The sequence below is a fragment of the Ctenocephalides felis genome, unplaced genomic scaffold (assembly GCF_003426905.1).
Source record: "Ctenocephalides felis isolate EL2017-DRISC unplaced genomic scaffold, ASM342690v1 CF-g0.4_SCAFFOLD_03571, whole genome shotgun sequence".
Taxonomy (NCBI): domain Eukaryota; kingdom Metazoa; phylum Arthropoda; class Insecta; order Siphonaptera; family Pulicidae; genus Ctenocephalides; species Ctenocephalides felis.
This window is the reverse complement of record NW_020539725.1, coordinates 64,136,939-64,160,110: the sequence shown is the minus strand read 5'-3', so window position 1 is coordinate 64,160,110 and position 23,172 is coordinate 64,136,939. Positions and strand designations below refer to the sequence as shown.

The 23,172-nt window shown below is 29.0% G+C and overlaps 1 protein-coding gene across 2 annotated transcripts; it reads right to left on the bottom strand.

The window, feature by feature from the left end:
• Positions 1-671: 671 nt before the first annotated feature.
• Positions 672-22,651, bottom strand: LOC113384919 (rab11 family-interacting protein 4A). 2 transcript variants are annotated; one of them, XM_026622693.1, is made up of 9 exons: positions 22,421-22,651; positions 17,947-18,246; positions 15,057-15,095; positions 8,584-8,707; positions 8,378-8,512; positions 5,636-5,925; positions 3,808-3,977; positions 3,587-3,741; positions 672-918 (listed from the first exon to the last, which is right to left on the bottom strand). In XM_026622693.1, the coding sequence occupies exons 2-9, from the start codon at positions 17,991-17,993 to the stop codon at positions 799-801; spliced, it is 1,080 nt and encodes a 359-aa protein (XP_026478478.1). In that variant the 5' UTR covers positions 17,994-18,246; positions 22,421-22,651; the 3' UTR covers positions 672-798. The 2 variants fall into 2 exon arrangements, with proteins under 2 accessions (XP_026478478.1, XP_026478479.1); XM_026622694.1 differs by having other exon boundaries at positions 3,611-3,741.
• Between the last annotated feature and the right edge of the window lie 521 nt (positions 22,652-23,172).

Below are 23,172 nucleotides of genomic sequence, written 5' to 3'. Positions count from 1 at the left end.
AGTAGAAGGTTACATCGGTTACGTTGTTGTAACGTATTAGTTACGTCTTCTAATAGAATGAATCTCGTTTATGTATTAACGTATAAGTTACGTCTTTTGAAACCAGTTTTAATTTCTACAATATAGATAATAAATTAACGAATTTAAATTTATTTAATAACATATATTGTTTCGTAAATTAAAATGTTTTAAAACAACGCATTTGTTGCGTCTTTTATAAAAATAAATTAAGTATATATTGTTAAATAAAACATTGTCAACAATTTATTTGACAAAAACATATTTGAATTTTATATCGTAATAACGTAACGTTAAGAAGTAGAAGATTCCATCGGTTACGTTATAATAACGTATTTTAACATTAAAACAGATATATAAAGTGTCGTAAAGATTACATTCGTTACCTTTAAGTTACGTCTTTGTCAAAATGAATCTTTTGAAGCCAATTTTCATAATAATAATACTAGAGCGTTTAAAACTTAAAAAAAATACTATTCTTAATACTTAATAAAAAATATATATGTATATATATATATAGAATTTCTCTAAAACTATATAAACTCAGTGAACATCATCACAACGTCGATGTCAACATCGAAACACTTATTTGTCATAAAGTCTAATTCCTAGAGAAAGGTATAAAATTTTATTGCTTTCATCTGATCTACAGCTTTTAATTTAATCCTCGAGCAAATATAAATAATAAATCGAGTGATTATTATATATTACCCTAACCTGGCAGTTCTATCGATTGCATCGTCTATTATCATTAAGGCAATAATAATATTTAAGTCCTATTTAATTCGGTTTAACTTCCAGCAACTGCGGATGATTTTCGACGACAATCAGCAATATCGAATCGATGTAACTTCTTAGTCTGTAATTGTCCTCTTGCAGTTCTTTCAGCGTTTGTTGGATCTGGTGAAAAAATATGAATAATATTAATGTAATAAAATTTTAAATTTGTAGTTTTGTGTTTTTTTTCGTAAAGTCAGGAGAGTGTGTAAAGGATTTTAGATATAACATTGGTGCAAGGGGCATTTTGGTTCAAAAAAGATCGTAAAATATTACAGACCTCTTGAAGGTGTTTGATTACAAATATTAGTCAAAAACAGTTAAAATATTTATTTTATTTTATTTTATTTTATTTTATTTTATATTGAATTTTTAATGCATTTAATTTTGATGAAGAAACAATAATTACAATTTAAAAAAAAGTTCTACTGACGAGCAAAAAAAAAAAATCCGTCGTTAAAAAAGACTCTACTGACGAGAAAAATGATTTCGCAAGGTATTTTTTATAAATTAATAAAAAAAAAACTCTACTGACAAGCTAATCAATTTTTGAAAGAATTTTTATAAATTTGACAGTAAAAGAGACTCTACTGACGAGCAAAATGATTTCTGAAAATATTTTATAAATTTAAAAGGACAAAAGGGACTCTACTAACGAGCAAACTGATTTCTGAAAGCTTTTTTAATAAATTTGAAGGGTAAAAGGAACTCTGCTGACGAGGAAACTGATTTTCGAGGTCATTTTTAACTTCCCGTAGGGCAAGTTATAGTAATCGCAAAAAAATCGAAAATGAAAATTTTTGCATTTCTCGACGTTTCAAAGGTTTCTGAATATTTTGGCATACCTTAGAAAAAATGGATGTATGTGTGTGTGTGTGTGTGTGTGTGTGTGTGGGTGTGTGTGTGCGTGTGTGTATGTATGTGCGGATACAAATTTTCGTCGACGATTTCGGGAACACCGATCAACCGATTTGAATAATTCAAAAAACATTCGATTCGTATTGATAAGGAGACGTGCTGATTAGTTTTTGGCGAAGTCAGGTGTAGCCGTTCCGAAGATACGGGGCAAAAAGTGCCGAAAACGGTAACTCAGCTTTTAAGAGAACGGAGCGTCCGATTTTAATAATTCAAAAAACATTTTACTTGTATTGACAAGGTGAAGAACCGATCAAATTTTCATAAAGGCAGGTCTAGCGGTTTCGGAGATCTAATGAAAAAAGTAAAAAAAAAAATGCCATTTGGTGGTCAAAAATGATCATTAGACATATGCACATCAAGTTATCAGATATTTTATAGAGGTTTTAACAATAAGTATAATTTTGTTTTACATTCCTATGGGTTCCGTACCAATGTTCACGCGTTAGACGTCGACGCGGCGCTTACGCGCTTTGATATTTTGTCTTTATGCAGTTAAAGCAGTACGATTGCTTTGAAAAAAAGTTTAGATCTTTCAAAATATGTCAAAATAAAGAAAACATTTTTTTTTCAAAAAAAAAAATAAAAAAAAAATTAAAAAAAATTTTTTTTTTCAAAAAAAAGTAATTTTTTGTCTAATTGTTCAAAAATCTTATTTTTTTGAAGTAATTTTTTTTCAAAAATGTTAATCGTTTTTTTAAAAAAAAAATTTTTGGTACGGGAAGTTCCAGCAATTTGCCTTAAGGCACGATGCCTTAATTGCCTTAAGACAGAATTCCACTTACAGCTAGTTATGAATTTGAAAGGACAAAGGAACTCTACTGGCGAGCAAACTGATTTCTGAAAATATTGTTAAAAATTTGAAAAAAAGGGCTCTACTGACGAGCAAATCGATTTTTGAAATATTTTTATAAATTTGAAAAGAAAAAAGAGACTCTACTGACGAGCAAAATGATTTTCCAAGGTATTCTTAAAAATTTGAAAAAACAAAAAGACTCTACTGACGAGCAAAATGATTTTTGAAAATATTTTTATAAACTTAAGAGGCAAAAGAGACTACTGACGGGCAAACTGATTCCTGAAAATATTTTAATGAATTTGAAAGAAAAAAAGGGACTCTACTGACGAGCAAATCGATTTCTGAAGGTGTCTTTTATAAATTTGAAATAAAAAAGGGATTCTACTGACGAGCAAATTGATTTCTGAAACTATCTTTATGAATTTGTAAGAAAAAAGGGACTCTACTAACGAGCAAACCGATTTCCGACATCATTTTTATAAATTTGAAAGAAAAAATAGGACTCTACTGACGAGAAAACTGATCTTCGAAGTAAAAAGCGACTCTACTGACGAGCAAACTGTTTTCTGAAATTATTTTGAAATGATTCCTGCAAATATTCTATAAACTTAAAAGGCAAAAGAGACTCTACTGACGAACAAACTGATATCTGAAAACATTGTTACAAATTTGAAAAAGAATAAAAAATCCGACGTCATTTTTATGAATTTGAAAGAAAAAAGGACTCTACCGACGAGCAAACTGATTGAAAAATTGTATCCATACATACATGGAGACACACACGCATCCATCCATTTTTTTCTGAGGTATGCCGAAATGTTCAGAAACCTTCAAAACGTGAAGAAATGCAAAAAAGTTCAATTACGATTTTTAAACGATTACAATAAATTACTCTACGGGAAGTTAATAATGGAGTGCGCTTTTAAGATATACACTGTGCATGTCGATTATTTTGTCTCAAGCTAAAGTGCCCCTTACACCTAGCGTATTTTCACCATAGTTCATCTCAAAAAGTGCATTTATCAAAAAAATCTTAAGAACAATTTCAATCCTCATCCAAGTGCATCCTTAACCTACTTTCATAGCATGTTCCTGACTCACTTCATCCTTAGACATCGCCTCCAGCTCCGCCGCCAAACTGTTGCTCGTCTTTCCGTTCAACAGGCTGCGCCCTTCTTCCACACTTCGATTCAAAACAGCCGCCTGCAATTCTTCGTTGCTTTCTCTCAAATCTAAAGAAGAAAAAGATCAAGAAATAAATAATATTAGTGGTGTATTAATATTTTTATTATATTTACTTTTGTTTTCCTCTCGCAAATCGTTTATTTCCTTATGGAGTTCTTCTAATCGAAGTTGCTCTGGCAGTGTGTCCGGGGTAGCTGGTAAAGATCTTCTTTCTTTCAACCGAACTATTTCGTCATTGAGATCCATCATGAGTGCTTCTGATGCTTTCAACTCTTCTTTGTGCCTGGGAAAAAATAATCATTAACTAGTGGTGTATGGCATCGTGCCTTAAGGCAAATTGCTGGAACTTCCCGTACCGTAATGAAATATTCGAGAAATTTTAAACGTTTTCAAATGTATTATTACAAATACTGTAATTGTTTCATTATTCTTGCTATCTTGTTATATCTGAGCAAATCAAATGTAAATCATAAATAAATCAATTTATCTCCAGAACATTAACAATCGTCATGTCATTTCGAATTCGATTTCAAAAAAAAAAAAAAATAGTTGCCTAATTTACACAAAATTGAAAAAGTGTTACAGTAACATTTGTACCAGAGTGGCGCTTAGACTGTGCTTAGCCTGGGTAATTTTTTCGATGTTTAATCCAAAATTACAAGAATATTTTATGGAATATAAAAAAGATGTAATAATTTTTTATCCTCAAAAGCAATTGTTTTGTACAATACAACAGGAATGTTTCAGAATCCATAATAAAAGTATTTTCTTTCGTTGTTCTTTGTTTTGTTTGTGAGCACTGTTGTTTAGTTTACGAGACCTTAATATAATTTTTAAGTATACGTTAGATAATTGTTTTATAAGATATATTGCTAATTTCGAGTTGGATTCAAGAGTTTTTCTTAAAAACGTAAACGTAAGAGATTACACCTGGGTGGGGTAAAAAGGACCACCTGAACCTATACCCTGGCAAATGTGTAAAAAATAAAAAAAAAGCAAATAAAAATATATTAATTGAAAAAAAAGCAACTTTACAAATTAAATAAATAGTTATATGAATTCTGCTGATGATTAAATTTATATTTATGCGTCAAAGGTATTCTTATAAATTTGTAAAAAAAGGACTCTACTGACGAGCAAACTGATTTCTAAAGATTTTTGAATAAATTTCAAATGAAAAAAGGGACTGAGCAAACTGATTTCCAAAGATTTTTGAACAAATTTGAAAGAAAAAAAAGACTCTACTAACGAGCAAACTGATTTTTGAAGATTTTTGAATAAATTTGAAAGAAAAAAGGGACTCTACTGACGAGCAAACTGATTTCCGAATGTATTCTTGAAAATTTGAAAGAAAAAAGGGACTCTACTGACGAGCAAACTGATTTCTGTAGATTTTTGAATAAATATGAAAGGAAAAAAGGGACTCTACTGACGAGCAAACTGATTTCTGAAGATTTTTGAATAAATTTGAAAGGAAAAAACGGAGTCTACTGACAAGCAAACTGATTTCCGAAAGTATTCTTGAAAATTCGAAAGAAAAAAGGACTCTACTGACGAGCAAACTGATTTCCAAAGGTATTTTTGAAAATTAGAAAGAAAAAAGAGACTCTACTGACAAGCAAACTTATTTCCGAAGGTATTCTTGAAAATTTAAAAGAAAAAGAAACTCACTGACGAGCAAACTCAATCCGAAGGTATACTTATAAATTTGTAAGGAAAAAAGGGACGCTACTGACGAGCAAACTGATTTCCGAAAAAATTCTTGAAAATTTGACAGAAAAAGGGACTCTACTGACGAGCAAACTGATTTCCGAAGGTATTCTTTTTGTCAAAAATGATATTATGGCAAACCTTTCTCCCCTAAAAAACCACACGTGATCAATAAACGCTCCCTTAAGATCTACAATCAATGGTGGTTACGTAAATATTTCTTGCCCTTACCTCTTATCCATCTCCACCTCTCTCCTCCTGGCCTCCTCTTTGGTCTCCTCCAGTTCCCTCCTGATGTCTCTCTCCTGCTCCGCCACACGTTCCAGTTCCTGCCTCATTCTGTCGGCGTGCGTCCTCTCTCTCGCAGCCTCCTGCCTTAAGGCTGCACACTCCGTCTCCGCCGCCCTCACTCTGATGGAGCAGTTCTCGGATTGGAGGCGCGATTCGCGTTCTGCACGAGTCAGGAGATCTCGGTTGCGGGACTGCTCCTCGCGGAGGCGCTCTTCGGACCGGAGTTCAACCTGAGGAAAAAAGAAATAGACGATCAAACTAATTTCCGAAGGCATTTTTATAAATTTGATAGAAAAAGGGGACTCTACTGACGAGGAAAGTGATTTCTGGAAATATTTTTATAAATTTGAAAGAACAAAAGGACTCTAAAAAAATTATCATTTTAAGTAAAATTTGACAAATGAAAAATAATTAAGTATTTATAGTCACATTTTAATTAAAATATAATCAGTATAATGTTGAAATATTTTTTTGAATTATTTGATTATTGTATTATTTAATTATTATATATTAACTAGCAAACCCGACGAACTCCGTTTCGCCACCAGATGGTTTCGTGAGAAAGATGAAGAAATTTTTTGTTTGTTTTATATTTGAAAAGGAAAAATTTAATTTTATTATACAACAGTAATGAATTTATTTCGATTACAAAAATGAAGTATTTTTTAGTTGAACTTCTCTAAGTAAATGAAAGTGAATCCATAATTAATTCGCAAATTTTCAACTAATTTTCTCAGCTATAAACCTTACGGAGCCCGAGACATTTCCAACGAATGCAAAATTGTCGAAATCGGTTCGTGCTTTCTGGAGTTATTTCGTCAGGAAGAAAACCCCAACTTATTTTTATATATATATAGAAGATAATCTATTTGAAATTATTTAAAACAGTTATTGATTATTTTTATTACTCGAATTTTAATTACGGTGCGTGCAGTTCCAGCAGATTGCATTATGGCACGATGCCATGCACAACTAATTTTCTTAGCTATAAACCTTGCGGAGCCCGAGACCTTTCCCACGAATGCAAAATTGTCGAAATCGGTTTGTGCGTTCTGGAGTTATTTCGTCAGGAAGGAAAACCCGACTTATTTTTATATATATAGAAGATAATCTATTTGAAATTATTTAAAACAGTTATTGATCATTTTTATTACTCGAATTTTTAATTACTGTGCATGAAGTTCCAGCAATTTGCATTAGGGCTAGATGCCATGCACAACTAATTTTCTTAGCTATAAACCTTGCGGAGCCCGAGACCTTTCCCACGAATGCAAAATTGTCGAAATCGGTTCGTGCGTTCTGGAGTTATTTCGTCAGGAAGGAAAACCCGACTTATTTTTATATATATAGAAGATAATTAATATATAATATATGTAATATATTATTAATCAATTATAATATATTTCAGAAATTACGTTTTTATTTCAACACGGTATGTTTTTGCACATGATGGTTCGAATATGGTTTCGAATATGGTTCAATATGATTCGAAATTTTATTAAAAGTTTCAAATCATTGATCAACTTTTATTGATTATTATTGATTATTTTTAATTACTAAAATTTTGAATTGCGGTACGGGAAGTTCCAGCAATTTGCCTCAAGGCACGATGCCCTAATTGCCTTAAGACAGAATTCCACTTACAGCTAGTTGAAATTATTTTTATAAATTTGAAAGGTAAAAAGGACTCTAAAAAAAAGAAATAGACCATCAAACTAATTTCCCAAGGTATTCTTATAAATTTGATAGAAAAGGGGACTCTACTGACAAGCAAACCGATTTCTGGAAATATTTTTATAAATTTGAAAGGTAAAAAGGACTCTACTGACGAGCAAACTGATTTCTGAAAATATTTTTATAAATTTGAAAGAACAAAAGGACTCTACTGACGAGCAAAATGATTTTTGAAAATATTTTTATAAACTTAAGAGGCAAAAGAGACTCTACTGACGAGCAAACTGATTTCTGAAAGATTTTTCAGCAAATTTGAAAGGAAAAAAGGACTCTACTGACTAGCAAACTGATTTCCGAAGTAAAAAGAGACTCTACTGACGAGCAAACTGATTTCTGAAAGATTTTTCAGCAAATTTGAAAGGAAAAAAGGACTCTACTGACTAGCAAACTGATTTCCGAAGTAAAAAGAGACTCTTACTGACGAGCAAACTGATTTCTGGAAATTATGTTTATAAATTTGAAAGGTAAAAAGGACTCTACAGACGAGCAAACTGATTTCTGAAAGATTTTTCAGCAAATTTTAAATGAAAAAAGGACTCTACTAACTAGCAAACTGATTTCCGAAGTAAATAGAGACTCTACTGACGAGCAAACTGATTTCTGAAAATATTTTCATAAATTTTAAATGTAAAAAGGACTCTACTGACGAGCAAACTGATTTCTGAAAGATTTTCAGCAAATTTTGAAGAAAAAAAGGACTCTACTGACTAGCAAACTGATTCCCAAAGTAAAAAGAGACTCTACTGACAAGCAAACTGATTTCTGAAATTATTTTTATAAATTTTAAATGAAAAAAAAACTCTACTGATGAGCAAACTGATTTCTGAAAGATTTTTCAGCAAATTTGAAAAGAAAAAAGGACTCTACTGACTATCGATCTGATTTCCGATTAGTATTATCCCATCAAATAGGCATTCTGCTACATAAGGCAGAAAATTTTGTCCTTACCTCTCTGAGTTGCTCCTCCAGCATAAGTATCCTCGCCTGCAGCACCGCATTGTCAGCCCTCACCCTGCTGTACCTGTCATCGGAGTCGACTTGAGAATCGGCCAGGTACGATACTTTCTGCTCCAAAACCTGCACCTGGAAATAGATCAAGTTTTTAAATACAAGTCTCTCGAAAGCTTAATAACCTATGTCAATTATTTTCTTACCTGGTGGTTCAGGTCCAACACGTTGTCTTCGAGCGAGGCGTCGTTGTACATCATCTCAGAGTCGACCTGGTCGACCATGGAACTCCGTCCAGACGAGTTGAAACTGGACGAGCGGTAGAGCTGACTAGAAAGGATATAGTAATTTTATTTTAGATGATATCAATGAAGCAAAATTCAAAAAAGAAATAAAAAATGCATCAAGGACGTAACCCTTGCACTACATGGACTGCTAGTTCTCATATGTTTTCCGTTGTATATAGTGCTTAAAAATAGAAAGGTATGTGACGTCACATGTCTGAGCGAACATTGCCGACGACAAACGCGGACTCTTACGTTCCTAATAAAAGGGAATTAATTACGAAAACTTAAGTTATTAATTTTAAGTTAAATCTTAAGTAATGACTTCGAAAAAGAAAACAACGTGAAAAGTGTGAAAATTAAATTTTAGAGAGAATTTATCTAAAGTGAAATTATCCATGAAAAAATTTTTTTAACTAAATTTAATTTCGAAAATACAAGCAAGAAGAATGGAAGGATTCTGAAACCCAGTATGGATCTACTGAGATTATGGAAAAGATGATGGTAAGAATCTAATAATATGAAAAAGTGACTCTAGTATGATAAAACTGATTTCCGATAGTATTCTTAAAAATTTGCCAGAAAAAAAAGGACTCTACTAACGAGCAAATTGAATTTTGATAATTTTTGAAATAATTTGAAAGGAAAAAAAGGACTCTACTGACGAGCAAATTGATTTTCGACAGTATTCTTAAAAATTTGACAAAAAAGAGTCTCTACTAACAAGCAAACTGATTTCCGAAGATTTTTGAATAAATTTGAAAGAAAAAAGGGTCTCTAATGACGAGCAAACGGATTTCCGAAGGTATTCTTATAAATTTGACAAAAAAGGGACTCTACTAACGAGCAAACGGATTTCCGAAGGTATTCTTATAAATTTGAAAGAAAAAGGAACTCTACTGATGAGCAAACGGATTTCCGACAGTATTCTTAAAAATTTTACAGAAAAAATGGACTCTACTAACGAGCAAACTGATTTCCGAAGTTTTTGAATTAATTTGAAAGGAAAAAGAGACTCTATTGATGAGCAAACGGATTTCCGAAGGTATTCTTACAAATTTGACAGAAAAAAGGGACTCTACTAATGATCAAACTGATTTCCGAAGATTTTTGAATAAATTTGAAAGAAAAAAGTAACTCTACTGATGATCAAACTGATTTACGACAGTATTCTTAAAAAATTGACAAAAAAGAACTCTACTAACGAGTCAACTGATTTCCGAAGACTTCTGAATAAATTTGAAATGAAAAAGGGACTCTACTGGCGAGCAAACTGATTTTCGAAAAATTTTGAACATATTTTAAAGAAAAAAGAAACTCTACTGACGAGCAAATGGATTTCCACAATTTTTCGTCGACGTTTTCGGGAGCATGAATCAACCGATTTGAATGTTTCCAAGAATTGCGATTTCTATTGATAGGAAGATGTGCTGATTAGTTTTCCGCAAAGGCTGGTCCAGCCATGCCGGGGATACGGAGCAAAGAGTTCAGAATTTTTTATATGTATGTCAAAAATCATCTAGACTTTAATTTTAATTCTGGCTAAAGTTCTAAAGCTAAAGTTTACATAATTCTTATAAATATCAGACAATGTTACAGTATTTATGATAATCTATTTGAAAACATTTAATATTCCTCGAACATTTCGTTGCGGTTCGGGAAGTTCCAGCAATTAGTCTTAAGGCACGATGCCATACACCACTAGTTTATTATATCAGGTTGGGATCTAGTCAGTTTTATGGTTAGAACCTTATTAGTACCAATTCAATATCTATTTAAATTTAGTTTAAAAACAATAATGATTTATCAGAGCAAGTTTGTAAATTTTTCCAGTGCAAGTTGTTATTAAGAATTATTGTTTATAAAAACGTACGCTTAATAATAATCTTATATTTCTATCAGATTATAAACAAAAACATTTGTAAGCACTTCTTGGAAAGGCTAATAACGCCATTACTTATAATAATAATCTATAGTAATTTATATCAATAAAAATATTTAAATGGTAATGGTAAATTTTAGAAAAATATTTTATAATAAATTGACGAATAAAGTCTGTGATAAGAAATAATTCGTATACTAGAACAAGTCCTTAATGTGTGTTTATGTTTCATTCAAAGCCCTTTTTATTTATTTCCCGACAGGTGTTAAAAGAAAAAGACCATGTCGAATAGGCTTTTAAACAGTATTGCCAGATGCTGTTTGCTTTGTTTTCTAAAATGGGGCAACACTTATTATTAAGTGTTATTTCCTGTAACTGACAAAGAAGATAAAGTAGCTTTTATCTAACTGATGAGAACTTTGGAAATAAAATGCATGAAATACAAATATTTCACGTATATATGTGTTTATTTATATATTTATATTTATACATTTGTTGTTACCTCGAATACTTTTCCGGTTCTTAAACAAGTGTGTTATCTTTCGAATTGTTGAAATAAATTTAAAAAAATTATTCGTGATAAGATTACCGGGCAAGATAAGATTCGTTAAATACTTTTGATTTATACAATTTGATTTTAAAAACAAATAGAACGTGACGCGGAATCATAATAAGGAATGCATACGTACAATGATTTCGTTTTATTCAAGTGACGAAGTTGAAGTATACCGAGTTGTTGTAGGGTTGTTATGATGTTAGACAATATTAGTAGATTATTTAATTTTGTGCAAATTTGTCGAATATTTCATTCAAATTGGACTTGTCGCTTGTAAGTTACAAAGGATTTAGTCAATGATTCACAGTATGATGAGTCTAATACGGTGCCAAAACGTCGTCACGTCAAATATGTCGTGTGGGGTATCATTTGAAAGGTCTCGATGACGTCAATGAAAATATATGATTGACATTCTTTAGAATACAACAAGATTCTGTACACCACTCGATTTCGGTACAACATGTATCTCTTCAGGTTTATATTGCGATTTTAAAGTACACCGAGTTGCTGTGGTGTCTTTTGTTGTTAATAAAAGTTGTAGATTATTTAATTTAGTACAAATTTGCCGAATATTTCATTGAAAACTGACTTGTCGTTTAAAAGTTACAAGGGATTTAGTAAATAAAGGAGTCATAGCATGATGGGTCTAATACGGTGCCAAAACGTCACATCAAATATGTCGTGTGGGGTATCATTTGAAAGGTATTGACGAACTTAAATCGAATACATGATTGACAGACTTTAGAATACAATAATATTCACTTGATTTCGATACACTTCAGGTTTGTGTTGCGATTTTAAAGTACACCGAGATGATCTACGGACTTTTGTTGTTGAGGAAAGTTGTAGATTATTTAATTTTGCACGAATTTGTCGAATATTTTGTTTAAATCTGACTTGTCGTTCAAAAGTTTCAAGAGATTTAGTAACTAAATGCACCAGTAGCTGAACTATATTCAGTGCGATGGATCGAATGCGGTGTCGAAACGATGTCACGTGAAATATGTCGTGTGGGGTATCATTTGAAAGGTCTCGACGACCTGAATTTAAATATCAATAAAAAAAACATCATATAAGCGATTTTACAGGACACCCTCGCCCCCAGCCCTGAGTGATTCAGTTATAAATTATTAATTTATATATATATATATATATATATATATATATAAATTTTATTAATTCGTGACAACCGTCTTAGCATTATAGATATAAAATAATTACAAAAACAAATCAAGAGAATATGAAAAATGAGTAGAACTATCTCGTCACCAGCCCTGGCTAAATCAGTACTAATTAATTAAAAATTATAATTTATAAAGCAGATTTGCAATAGCTCTATCAGTACAAATTATCATCATCCCGCATAAAACGCGTTTTTGGTTCGGTTAGTAAAAAAATGCCTTAACTAGATTTTACTGTATTTAAATATTAATATGAAAATTCATGGAAATTTGATGAAAAACTTTGTATGGTTATATTCTTGATAGTCGAAATGAACGCCTTAAAATAGTATAGGCCTATGAGACGTATCTATCAATGCTAAAATTTAAAAAATAATTGAAAAAAAACGTTGAACACCAATGAAGTTCTGGTAACTTCTGGAAGAATACACGCGATGAGAAATAGATCGAGTTTAGTCGAAGAATTTACTCTTACTGATTGATATCGAGCTGACCGAGAAAGGGATCGAATGCCTTTTTTATCTGGTGGTCTTAATCCAGACTTAAGAAAATAATTCATATTTATATTTATATTTATATATTACACGGTGTCTCCATACAGTTCTTTTGTTCGTTTTTTTCGCACGATCGGGCACGAGCATAAAGGTAGTGTGTAACAGACGGCGAACACAGGTGAAAGTCTTGGAATATTTTCCTAGATATTAATTTTATTATTCTTTAATTTATTTATTTATTCTACGCTAATGTGTAAAAAGTATGAATAAAAAACACGCACGCACTCACATATCCTGATGATGGGGGAAACTCACTCTCGAAACGTACGAGGAAGAAATAGAAAAGGAACAGAAAAATCTGATTAACGATCAACGACTTTTAGATTTTTGAAATCGGTCCAGCCGTTTTTGAGAAAACGACGAAAGGTGAAACATGAACATACACACACTTTTTCCAAATGTGGTCTTAATCGATTCAGAATGACTTGAAACGTCGACAAAACAAAATTTGCAAATCAGATTTTCTAGTGAAAATATAAACTTCTGATGATAATTATAATGATATAGAAAAGCAACTTGAACGCCAAATTTATTACTTTCAAACATTTGTGTAAATATTTGTGCAATATGATCCGACGTTCTTGTCGATAAATTCTACGAAAAATGTACACGGGCGTATAATTTATATATATATATATATATATATATACATATAAATACATATAAATACACAAAGACTCCATTATTATTATTATCGAACAAAACATGTGATATTTTCGCAAGCACAATAAAATTCGCATTTCAATGTCACTCGAGTGCGCGGAAAAAAACAAACATACGTGTCCATTTACACAAAAATATAATCACAACATTCGACATCGATTTTAGAGAACACCGAGTTGCTGCAGGGCTTTATGATGTTAGACAATGTTTTAGATTATTTAATTTTGTACAAATTTGTCAAATATTGCGTTTAAATCAGACGCACGGTTTAATAGTTACAGTAGATATAGTAAACAAATGCAGGATTGAAAAACTATGTTCATTGCGATGGGTACAATAGGGTGTCGAAACGTTGTCGCGTCAAAAATGTCGTGTGGGGTATCAATTGAAAGGTCTTAACGAGCATAATAATAATATGTAGGTAAAAAATCTAGCAGAGTAATAGGGTTCCATATAATTAATTTATCTCAAGATTATTCTCAAACTATAAAAAACACACACACACACACACACATATATATATATATATATATATATATATACATGCAGATATGTATATAAACAATTATTAAATATTAATTAATTTATGATCGTGAAGAGGAAATTTCATTTTTGTTCATTCTGCTCCGCTTGGAATAATTAGAGCAAAATTTCTCCAGAGCAGTGGCGCACAATATGATACAAAGCACGGGCTTCTTTATATTTATTCTTAATTTGGATATAGTTGGTAGAATTATTAGTTATTTAAAAAAATGTGATATTACTAAGGGACAAAATTTTTCAAAAATCCTAAAAAAAATTTTGACTTCATAGAAAGATATGTTTCATTTTTTATATATGACTGATAACAATGAGACGATTATATAGTACATGAATCATATTGTTCCTATCCCGCATAAGACGCGTTTTTGGTTCCTGGGAAATCATCTTAAAGTGGTTTTACAGTATTTGCAAATATGTAAACATTCGCTTAAACTATTAATTTATTATTACGTCGAACGAAATTATTTGCACGTCAATAAGCGGTTTTAAGTTGCAAAACATTTATTGAGAAATTCCTATGCAAATATTTCGCTTAAATTTTGCAACTCGTACACGAGTAAGATAAAATATAATTCGTAAGATAAAAGTTGAATCAAAAATAAATAAAACGCGTGATTAAAATTTAAAAATTTTGTTAACCAAATTGCAACAGGAGGAATTTGACGAATTTAAAAAATTCAAACTGCTTTCAGCAAAAAGTCGTCTAAAAGTACAAAAAAATTAGTATTTTCAATTCCTCTTATTTGTTTAACAGAAAATTTGAATAGGTAACTTGATGATTTTTCTCGATGTATCTTCAAGTCGTTCTGAATTGTTTGATTTTAAAAATTTATGGTGACAATTCGAAAAATAATTCTTATATTAAATCAATCGATTACACTTGCCACTTACACCTAGTTTGACGAATAGAAATTTCTAAAAAGAATAATCTCGCTCTCTAAATACGTCATCCAATTAGCGCAATTACCCAATTTGTTCTAATTAAATGAAACTAATAATAATAATAAGTGACTCACCTGGCTAATGCATTGGAACCGAGTTGGCGTTTTCCTAAACTGAAAATAGAAAAAAATAAATTAAAAAATTTATTTATATATATATATATATATATATATTATATATTTATATATATATATAAAAATCTTCTGTAATGAGTATGTAAATATACTCCTCATAAACGATTATTCGAATTCTGATAAATCTTTTTGAAGTTTGTTAAGGAATTTTTTTATGATGTATGCTAATATAAAAATATAGTAATATTGTAGAAATAAGTGAAAATAAATGGAAAATATTTGAGACATTGTTTGGCATTGAAAACAAATGAAAACTGTCATCAGCCAAAAATTTCATTCCACTTGTGAGCCTAGATAATACATATTAGAATATGTATAAAAAAGAATAAGAAAAATTTAATAAACAATAATTATTATTTTTAGCTAAACGGTAAATATTAGTACAGGATATTAAAAAATTGTAAACGTGGGTACAGTACAACGTCTGCCGGGTCATCTAGTATATATATATATATATATATATATATATATATATATATATTGGCACGAGTCATCTTCATCATTTTGAAGACCAGGTGCAAGGAATTTAAATTCATTAGAAAAAGTGGAGCAGTTGTTTCCTTGCATAACTTCTGCAGGAAGCGCAGATGGATGGGTGCCATATGGCCCAATATCATATTTAATTGAAAACTAATAACCTTATATATATATATATATATATATATACATAAAAAAATATGTTTTTGTGCCGTTTGCCATATGTATGTTTCATGAAAAATTAACAATCATTTTGGGATTGCTGTTCCAGCATAGTTCAATATCTCTCCAATGCAATTCAAATATTTTTAGTCCAGTCTTTTAAACTTAAATTAGGTAAGAATTTCGGAATTCGAGATACCCAGCTGTAAGACTGTAAATACTTGTATATTAACACCCTAAAAGTTGTGCCAAAACCTACATATGGTACACTGCTCTTTTTTCAGAAAAGCTTCTAAACTTCTTAAAAATTTCTGCGAATCAATACATATATACAGGACCTCAATTTTTGAAGATGCTCTAAGCAAAGATCAAAATATTAAGTTTCATAAAATCAAGACACAAAATTATTTATTTTAGCATTCCTTCATTTGTTTTTTATATATTGGAATTGGTTGTTTTGTTAGTTAATGGTAAAATTGTGAATTGTATATCTGATACATCTAATACATCTAATACACCCTACCTTATGTAGGTTTTGAGACAACTTTTAGGGTGTCAATATACAGTGTTTACAGACTTACAGCTGGGTATCTCGAATTCCGAGGTGAACTTACTATATGACTGGACTATTTATCTATTTTGGACTATTAAAAACTATCAAAAAAAAATTCACGACCAGACATTTGTGGGCGTCAAAACAGAAAAAAACGCGACACAGATTCAGAAAGTTCACTCTCGTGAAATATGGGCGTGATAACTGTCTATTGTTACAACTATCTTTATTCTTTTTGTTCATATGACTAATTTAAATAATAAAAAATTCAAATGACTAATATCGAATACTGAATCATTATGTAAAATAATAAACTTTATATATATATTTAAACATTCTGATCATTCTTGGAAGAAAAAGATTTGACTACCAAGCAGATTACATAGAAAATAAAAAAAAAAGAATTCTTGACTTGGAAAATAAGTTCTGCACCTAACAGAGACATGATTCTAACTCTAAAGTAAAAGAACTTTACTAACGAGTAAAATAACTAACTACTCCATTAATAAGCTTACTAAATCCAGAATTAAAAAATAAATGAGTAACATACTAAAATGTCGATTGCAGTTATATATGGAAAAGTTATAATAGAAAATTTTAGATGATAAAAGGATAGAAATATAATCTTATATATAAAATTCTTCTGTACGGGTGTATAATTTACTACTTCTCCAAAACGATTATTCGGATTTTGATAAATCTTTTTGGAGTTTGTCAAAGAAAATGTTTAAGATTTAATGAACGTTAAAACTGTAGTAATATCGTAGAAATAAATGGCAAAAATTACACAAAAAAACACTTATCATTGTTTGACATTTGATGTGTCATCTGCTAGAAATGTCGATTCACTTAAAATTTGAATTTAGCTGACATTATGAGTCTAGATAATATTAGAATATAATATACAAGAAAAATGTAATGTCTACATTATTATTGCCGAAATCAGCTGAGATGTGCCAGAAATTAAAATAATATAAGATACAGTCAACAGTATATGATGTTTGGCAGATATTTTTTTTAAACTTATGCATGCCTCATTTTGCTTTACTTTACTAAATCATTTAACAATACAAAAAATATTTCTACTCATTAAAAAAATATTTAGAATTTTGTTTCATGCATCAAAAATTCATTTGTTTGGCATCGCATATGGAATATTTAGTTAGTTGATCGTAGATTGCATAGAGCACATATGAACTAGATTTTACAAATTAATTCACCAAAGATTTGAACATAAACAATAATGTTTATTAAATTATTAGTAAGAACTTTGGAAATTATAATTGCCAAAAAGCAACTAGTTTATGGTACGAGATTATCAAAATTATAGACTAAACTATTGAAGCAATCATGTTGTGTGGTAAAATCAACTGTGATATTGTTCTTTTACCGCAGATACTATATTATTTTTTTCTCAGAATTTTTTATATTGCTTATGCTAAGAGCATAAATGAATCACAAAGGCAGGACATCAAATTGGATATTAAAAAGTATAGGATAGGATATTAAAAAAACAGGAACTTTTGAATTGTAGACGTGGGTACAGGACAACGTCTGTCGGGTCATCTAGTATACACACACATATATATATATATATATATATATATATATAATTATAATTATATAATATCTACTCACCATTCATAAGTCGGCCTAATGAATAGTTCCTCTTTCGATTTCTGCATGTGATCTTTTTCTATTATTTATTCTTCACGAAGATTTCACAACCAAGAAACACATTTCTTGGGAATTACTTGCACATTTATATATTTTCAAACATACACACACACTTAATTATTTATAACATATCAGATAAAGTTAAGACAGATCTTATTTAACTAAAATAAATATATATTTGTTAAAAACTATTTGCACTTTTTTAATAACAACACTTTGTATTTAGCACTTTTTTTCGTATCACATATTCAGCAGCGTAATCTGGAAAAGGAAAAATAATTATATATATATATATATATATATATATGTATGTGAGTGTTAAATAGGAAATGACCGAATTTATATTTATAAATGACAAACGACCATTAATTAATTAAAGTCATGCAAATCTATTTATGAACACCAGAAACATTTCAGAAAATTAATAAGAGAGCATAATGTCCCTAATTTGTTAATCAATTTAAATATGAACTAATGGTGTATGGCATCGTGCCTTAAGGAAAATTGCTGGAACTTCCCACACAGTAAAGAAATATTCGAGGCATATTAAATGTTTTGAATAAAACTAAATATTTATATTTATATTAATATCTTATATATATTTATATTTATATTAAATCTAAATCTAATATTTATAACAGATATATAAACTGAATTGCAAAGTTAAAATTATTCATTTAAAGCATATTGGAGGTTTAGGACTTTAGCCAGAATTAAAATAACAATTGGAATTATTATCGATATTCAAAAAAAAATTTAAAAAAATTCTAAAATTTTTTTTGGAAATAGAAATAAAATAATGCGATCTCAAAAGATGTTTGGACGTTGCTCGATCAATAACCATAATGAAACAAGTACGTAGAAAAATTTAAATACATACCAAAAAAACGTTTCCATGAAAATAAAAATCCGAAGCCAACTCGAAGCAAATACGATTCGAAACGAATTGAACAACTGTACGTGTCTACTGATTAACGTTGACGTTGTTTAAGATTGGACTTAAATTAAATACTTTTTTAGGACATGAAGTAGAATAAAATGAAATGTGCTAAAAGATAATTTTTTATTTATATAATTTCAGATTCAGATATCAATTAACTCAGATTGATCAGATCAGATATGAAATTGTTGTCTTTAAACACACATCTCTAATTGAATATATTAAATTAATTTGTTAACACGTGTTACTTTATCAATTTCGGGTTCTAAAAATGCATTTTATTGAAGTTGGACACAAACAAAAATCGGTGTAATTCTAAACTTTAATGATTTTTTATAATTTATAAATCTGTTATTTAATACTGCAATATCTAGCTTCATACAAAGTTTCAACAAAATCGTAAAAAAAAAAATTTAACATATGCGATTACGAAGAAGCTGCTCGGCCAATCTTTATCAAAAATTAATCAACACGATTCCCAACCAATATCTTACGAGTAGTTTTTAAATTAAAAAAAACGGCTCAAAATTGCGGGCTAAAACATGGACGAAATGTTTTACACTTTTTTTATTAATTATAAAGAAACGGCTTGGCTGATTGTCGCGCAAAATTGATAAACAATAGTCCTCATTGAGATACATCGAATGGCTTTTAAATTTATGAAATCGGTCCAGCCGTTTTGGAGAAAACGTCGATTTACGGCAAAAAATCTGTTCACACATACACACATACATACTTTTTCCAAATTTGGTCTCATTCGATTCAGAATGGCTTGAAACGTCGAGAAAACATAAAATTAGCGAATCGGATTTTTTGATTGAAACATAAACTTCTCCTTCGGGAAGTTAATAAATAATTCATTTAGCTAATCGACTTGTAAATTCTTTGGATTTCTTTGAATTCACTTATTAAATATCTTGCAAGTTTAAACAATTTGTTTAAAATAAATACAGCATTTCGGACAAAATTAAATACCTGACATCAACTTAGTATACTTCTAATTTTACTATAAAAATTCGATTTTATCCAGAACACATAAAGTTATTTTAAGAAAGTCTGTTTCTTATGTTTAACTGTTTTACTGTTTTATTCTCGATGACACGAAATTTAGGTTAATGAATGCGTCTGGTTTCCTAAGAGTGATTAAAACTATTTTTTTTGGAAATTACAAAAATAGATTTGAAGATGATGACGAAATTTGAAAGAATGATATTTTTAAAAGAACATACATTTACAAGTGTACATATTTATTATTTATTCAAGCATGTCAGGTATGAATTTTTACCTGTGCAACACCTGTTGTGCAAGAAATAAGGGGAATTGTCAGAAGGGACGATTTTTAGTACTTTAGGGTTGTGAACAAGGTCGAAAAGGACGAAACGAGTATTTTGTAAAATATATATAAATTCGATTGTTGTGTTAAAATAATAAAATTTTAACAAATTTTAATGCAAAGGCGACATAGAACAAATTGAATTTCAAAGAACAAAATTTAATAAAATCAAAATTTCCAAAACAAAGTTTAACATAACAAACATTTCAAAGAATAAATTAAAACAAAAATGTTTTTGTCAAAATTCGAAGAATATTTTTTTAAAAAATTAAATTTGAAAATTTCTGAATAAAATTTATTAACAAACATATAAAATATAATAAGTATAAACTATATTAACCATAATATAAAATATAAATACAAAATTTCCCAAAACTAAGTTTCAAAGTTCAAAATGAAAATTTAAAGAATTTTAAAGAATGAAATTAAAAAAAATATAAAGAAATAAAATTTAAAAAAATAAATTTTCGGATTATAAAATTTTAAAATATTGCATTTCAAAGAAGAAAATATCAAAGAATAAAATAACACAATGCAAAATATTAAAAAACACAACTTAAGAACAAATTATCGAGCAAGAACATTTAGAAGAATGGAATTTCAAAAAATAAAATATTAAAAAAAAAACAAATTTAAACAATGCAAAGAATCAGATTACAAAAAATAAAAATATACAGCAGAGCTTCAAAGAACAAAATTACAGAGAATAAACTTAATTTTCAAAAACAAAATTTCACAGAACAAAACTTAAGAAAATTAAATTTGAAAAACTTTACACAATGACATTTTTTATATACATTTATTTATTTATAGCTATCAAGATACAATTTATCTTATAAGCTATTGTGACACAAAGGGGATAAAATATAATAAAAAATGATAATAATAATAATGAATAAATAAATGAGCAAATAAATAATAATAATAATTATTATTATTATATTAAAGGAAAAAAAAAATGAAATAATTAACTAGAGTTCACTCCAATGAGTGAAGCCTAGTGTTACACAATGAAATTTCAAAGAACAAATTTTAAAACAATGAAAATACAAAAAAATTAAAAATATTTAAAATAAAATTAAAAATACAATAGATGAAATATGATGTATAAAAACAGAATTTCGAGGAACAAAATTTAAAACAACAAAATTTCACTTTTTTAAATTTGGTTTTTCTAGTTTTATTCCTTTGATGATCTTTTAAATTCTTTTTTATTTATATTTTGTTCTCTGAAATTTTATTCTCTTTATTTTTTAAAATTTAATTCTCTGATTTTTTCCCTCTTTATTCTTTTAAATTTAAAACATCATATCAAAGAATAAAATTTGAAACATCAAAAAATTTCAAAGAACAAATTTTAAGAGAAAGGACAAAATTTAGAACAATAAAATACCAAACAAAATTTAATAGTAAAATTTAAAAAAAAATTTAGAGGACAAAATTTTAGAGAATAAATTAAAAAAAAAAGAAATTCTAAAAACAATTTTTTTTAAATATCATGATTTTGAAGAATCAATATTTAAAAAGCAAAAATTTGATAAATTATTAAAGAACAAGATTTAATAAAAAAAATATTAGAAATATAAAAAAAATTCAAAAAACAAAATTTGGAACAATAAAATACGAAGCAGCAAAATGTAAAAGAAGAAATTTCAAAGAACCAAATTTCTTAAGGCAAAAATTCCAAGAACAAAATTCTTTTAAGAATGAAACTATCAAATTAAATTTACCATGAAATTAAATTCAATTACCATATGTGTACAGGTAATTTTTTTATATTCAATTGTACATAATTTACTTTATATTTAATTTAGTAGTAATAAAGACTTATTGTTAGTAAATAGAAATAATAATAATATAATTGCATTTTGGTAATTTAATTAAATAAATAAAATAAATAAAATAAAATATAATAGTATTTTAGTAATGCATTTTTGTATGAAATAAAATGAAATTTTAAACAACAAAATATTAAAGACTGACCATAATAAAAAAACTCATGGAAAACAAATAAAAATTTTGTACAACCTTTTTGACAAATATAGGTTAAAACACTTAATCCAACAAATATGATATTTATCCACAAATTTTGCACAAAAACACACACTGAACATCATATATACTTTTGCACAAATACAATACACACAATATTACTTAATTACCTTTAATTTCCTTCAGGTGCTTCCAAAAAATCCCTCAACAAGCAAACAGGTACTCCTTCTTGCACGCACGTCACTTAATTACTATTTCAATCACTTTTTATCACAAAATCCTCGTATAAAATTAAACTTCGATATAAATATATATAAATAAATAAATAAGCGTCCACCTAATGACCTAGTTAATAATATTTAACATAAAAAAAGTAAATTGTGTTACAAAACTGTCATTGTCTGTATGTAGTGAGATGTTTTCTGAGACTGAACGCTAGAGCGCTCGAACAGGTGTGAAGTTAGGAAAAAGAAAAATGGTGGGAGGTTTGAAATTGTCGGCGCGAAATTTGAATCGGTAGAAATTGATTTTATGAGAAAGTTTGCATCGCAAAATCCTCGTACTTAAGCAAAACTTTTGTGTTAATATATATATAAAATATAATGATAATAATAATAATAATAATAATAATATAGATAGATAAGTATCCACTTATTGGCCTAGTTCATAATAGTCCAGTCATTTGGTCGTTTTGCGGTACAGTACTCCGGGAATTCTGAAAATTGGTAATCTTATAGATTTCGAGGTGCTCTTTACAAAAATCAACTTTGCCACCTCAAATTTGAACGGCAAGTTGCCGCCATATTGAAAAAATGGCGTCAAAAAACAGCTCTTTTAAAATATCTCCTTTCTGGCTCAATCTACTATAAAAGTATCTATGTACGAATTAAACTAGAGAAAATTTCCTACAATTCTTTAAAAC

Coding starts and splice junctions, on each gene's coding strand:
- LOC113384919 (XM_026622693.1), bottom strand. CDS start 17,993: ATGCAGAAATCGAAAGAGGAACTATTCATTAGGCCGACTTATGAATG. Junction 15,096..17,946: donor ATTAGGCCGACTTATGAATG/GTGAGTAGATAT, acceptor TTCTATTTTCAG/TTTAGGAAAACGCCAACTCG. Junction 919..3,586: donor GTCAGGAACATGCTATGAAA/GTAGGTTAAGGA, acceptor TTTTTTCACCAG/ATCCAACAAACGCTGAAAGA.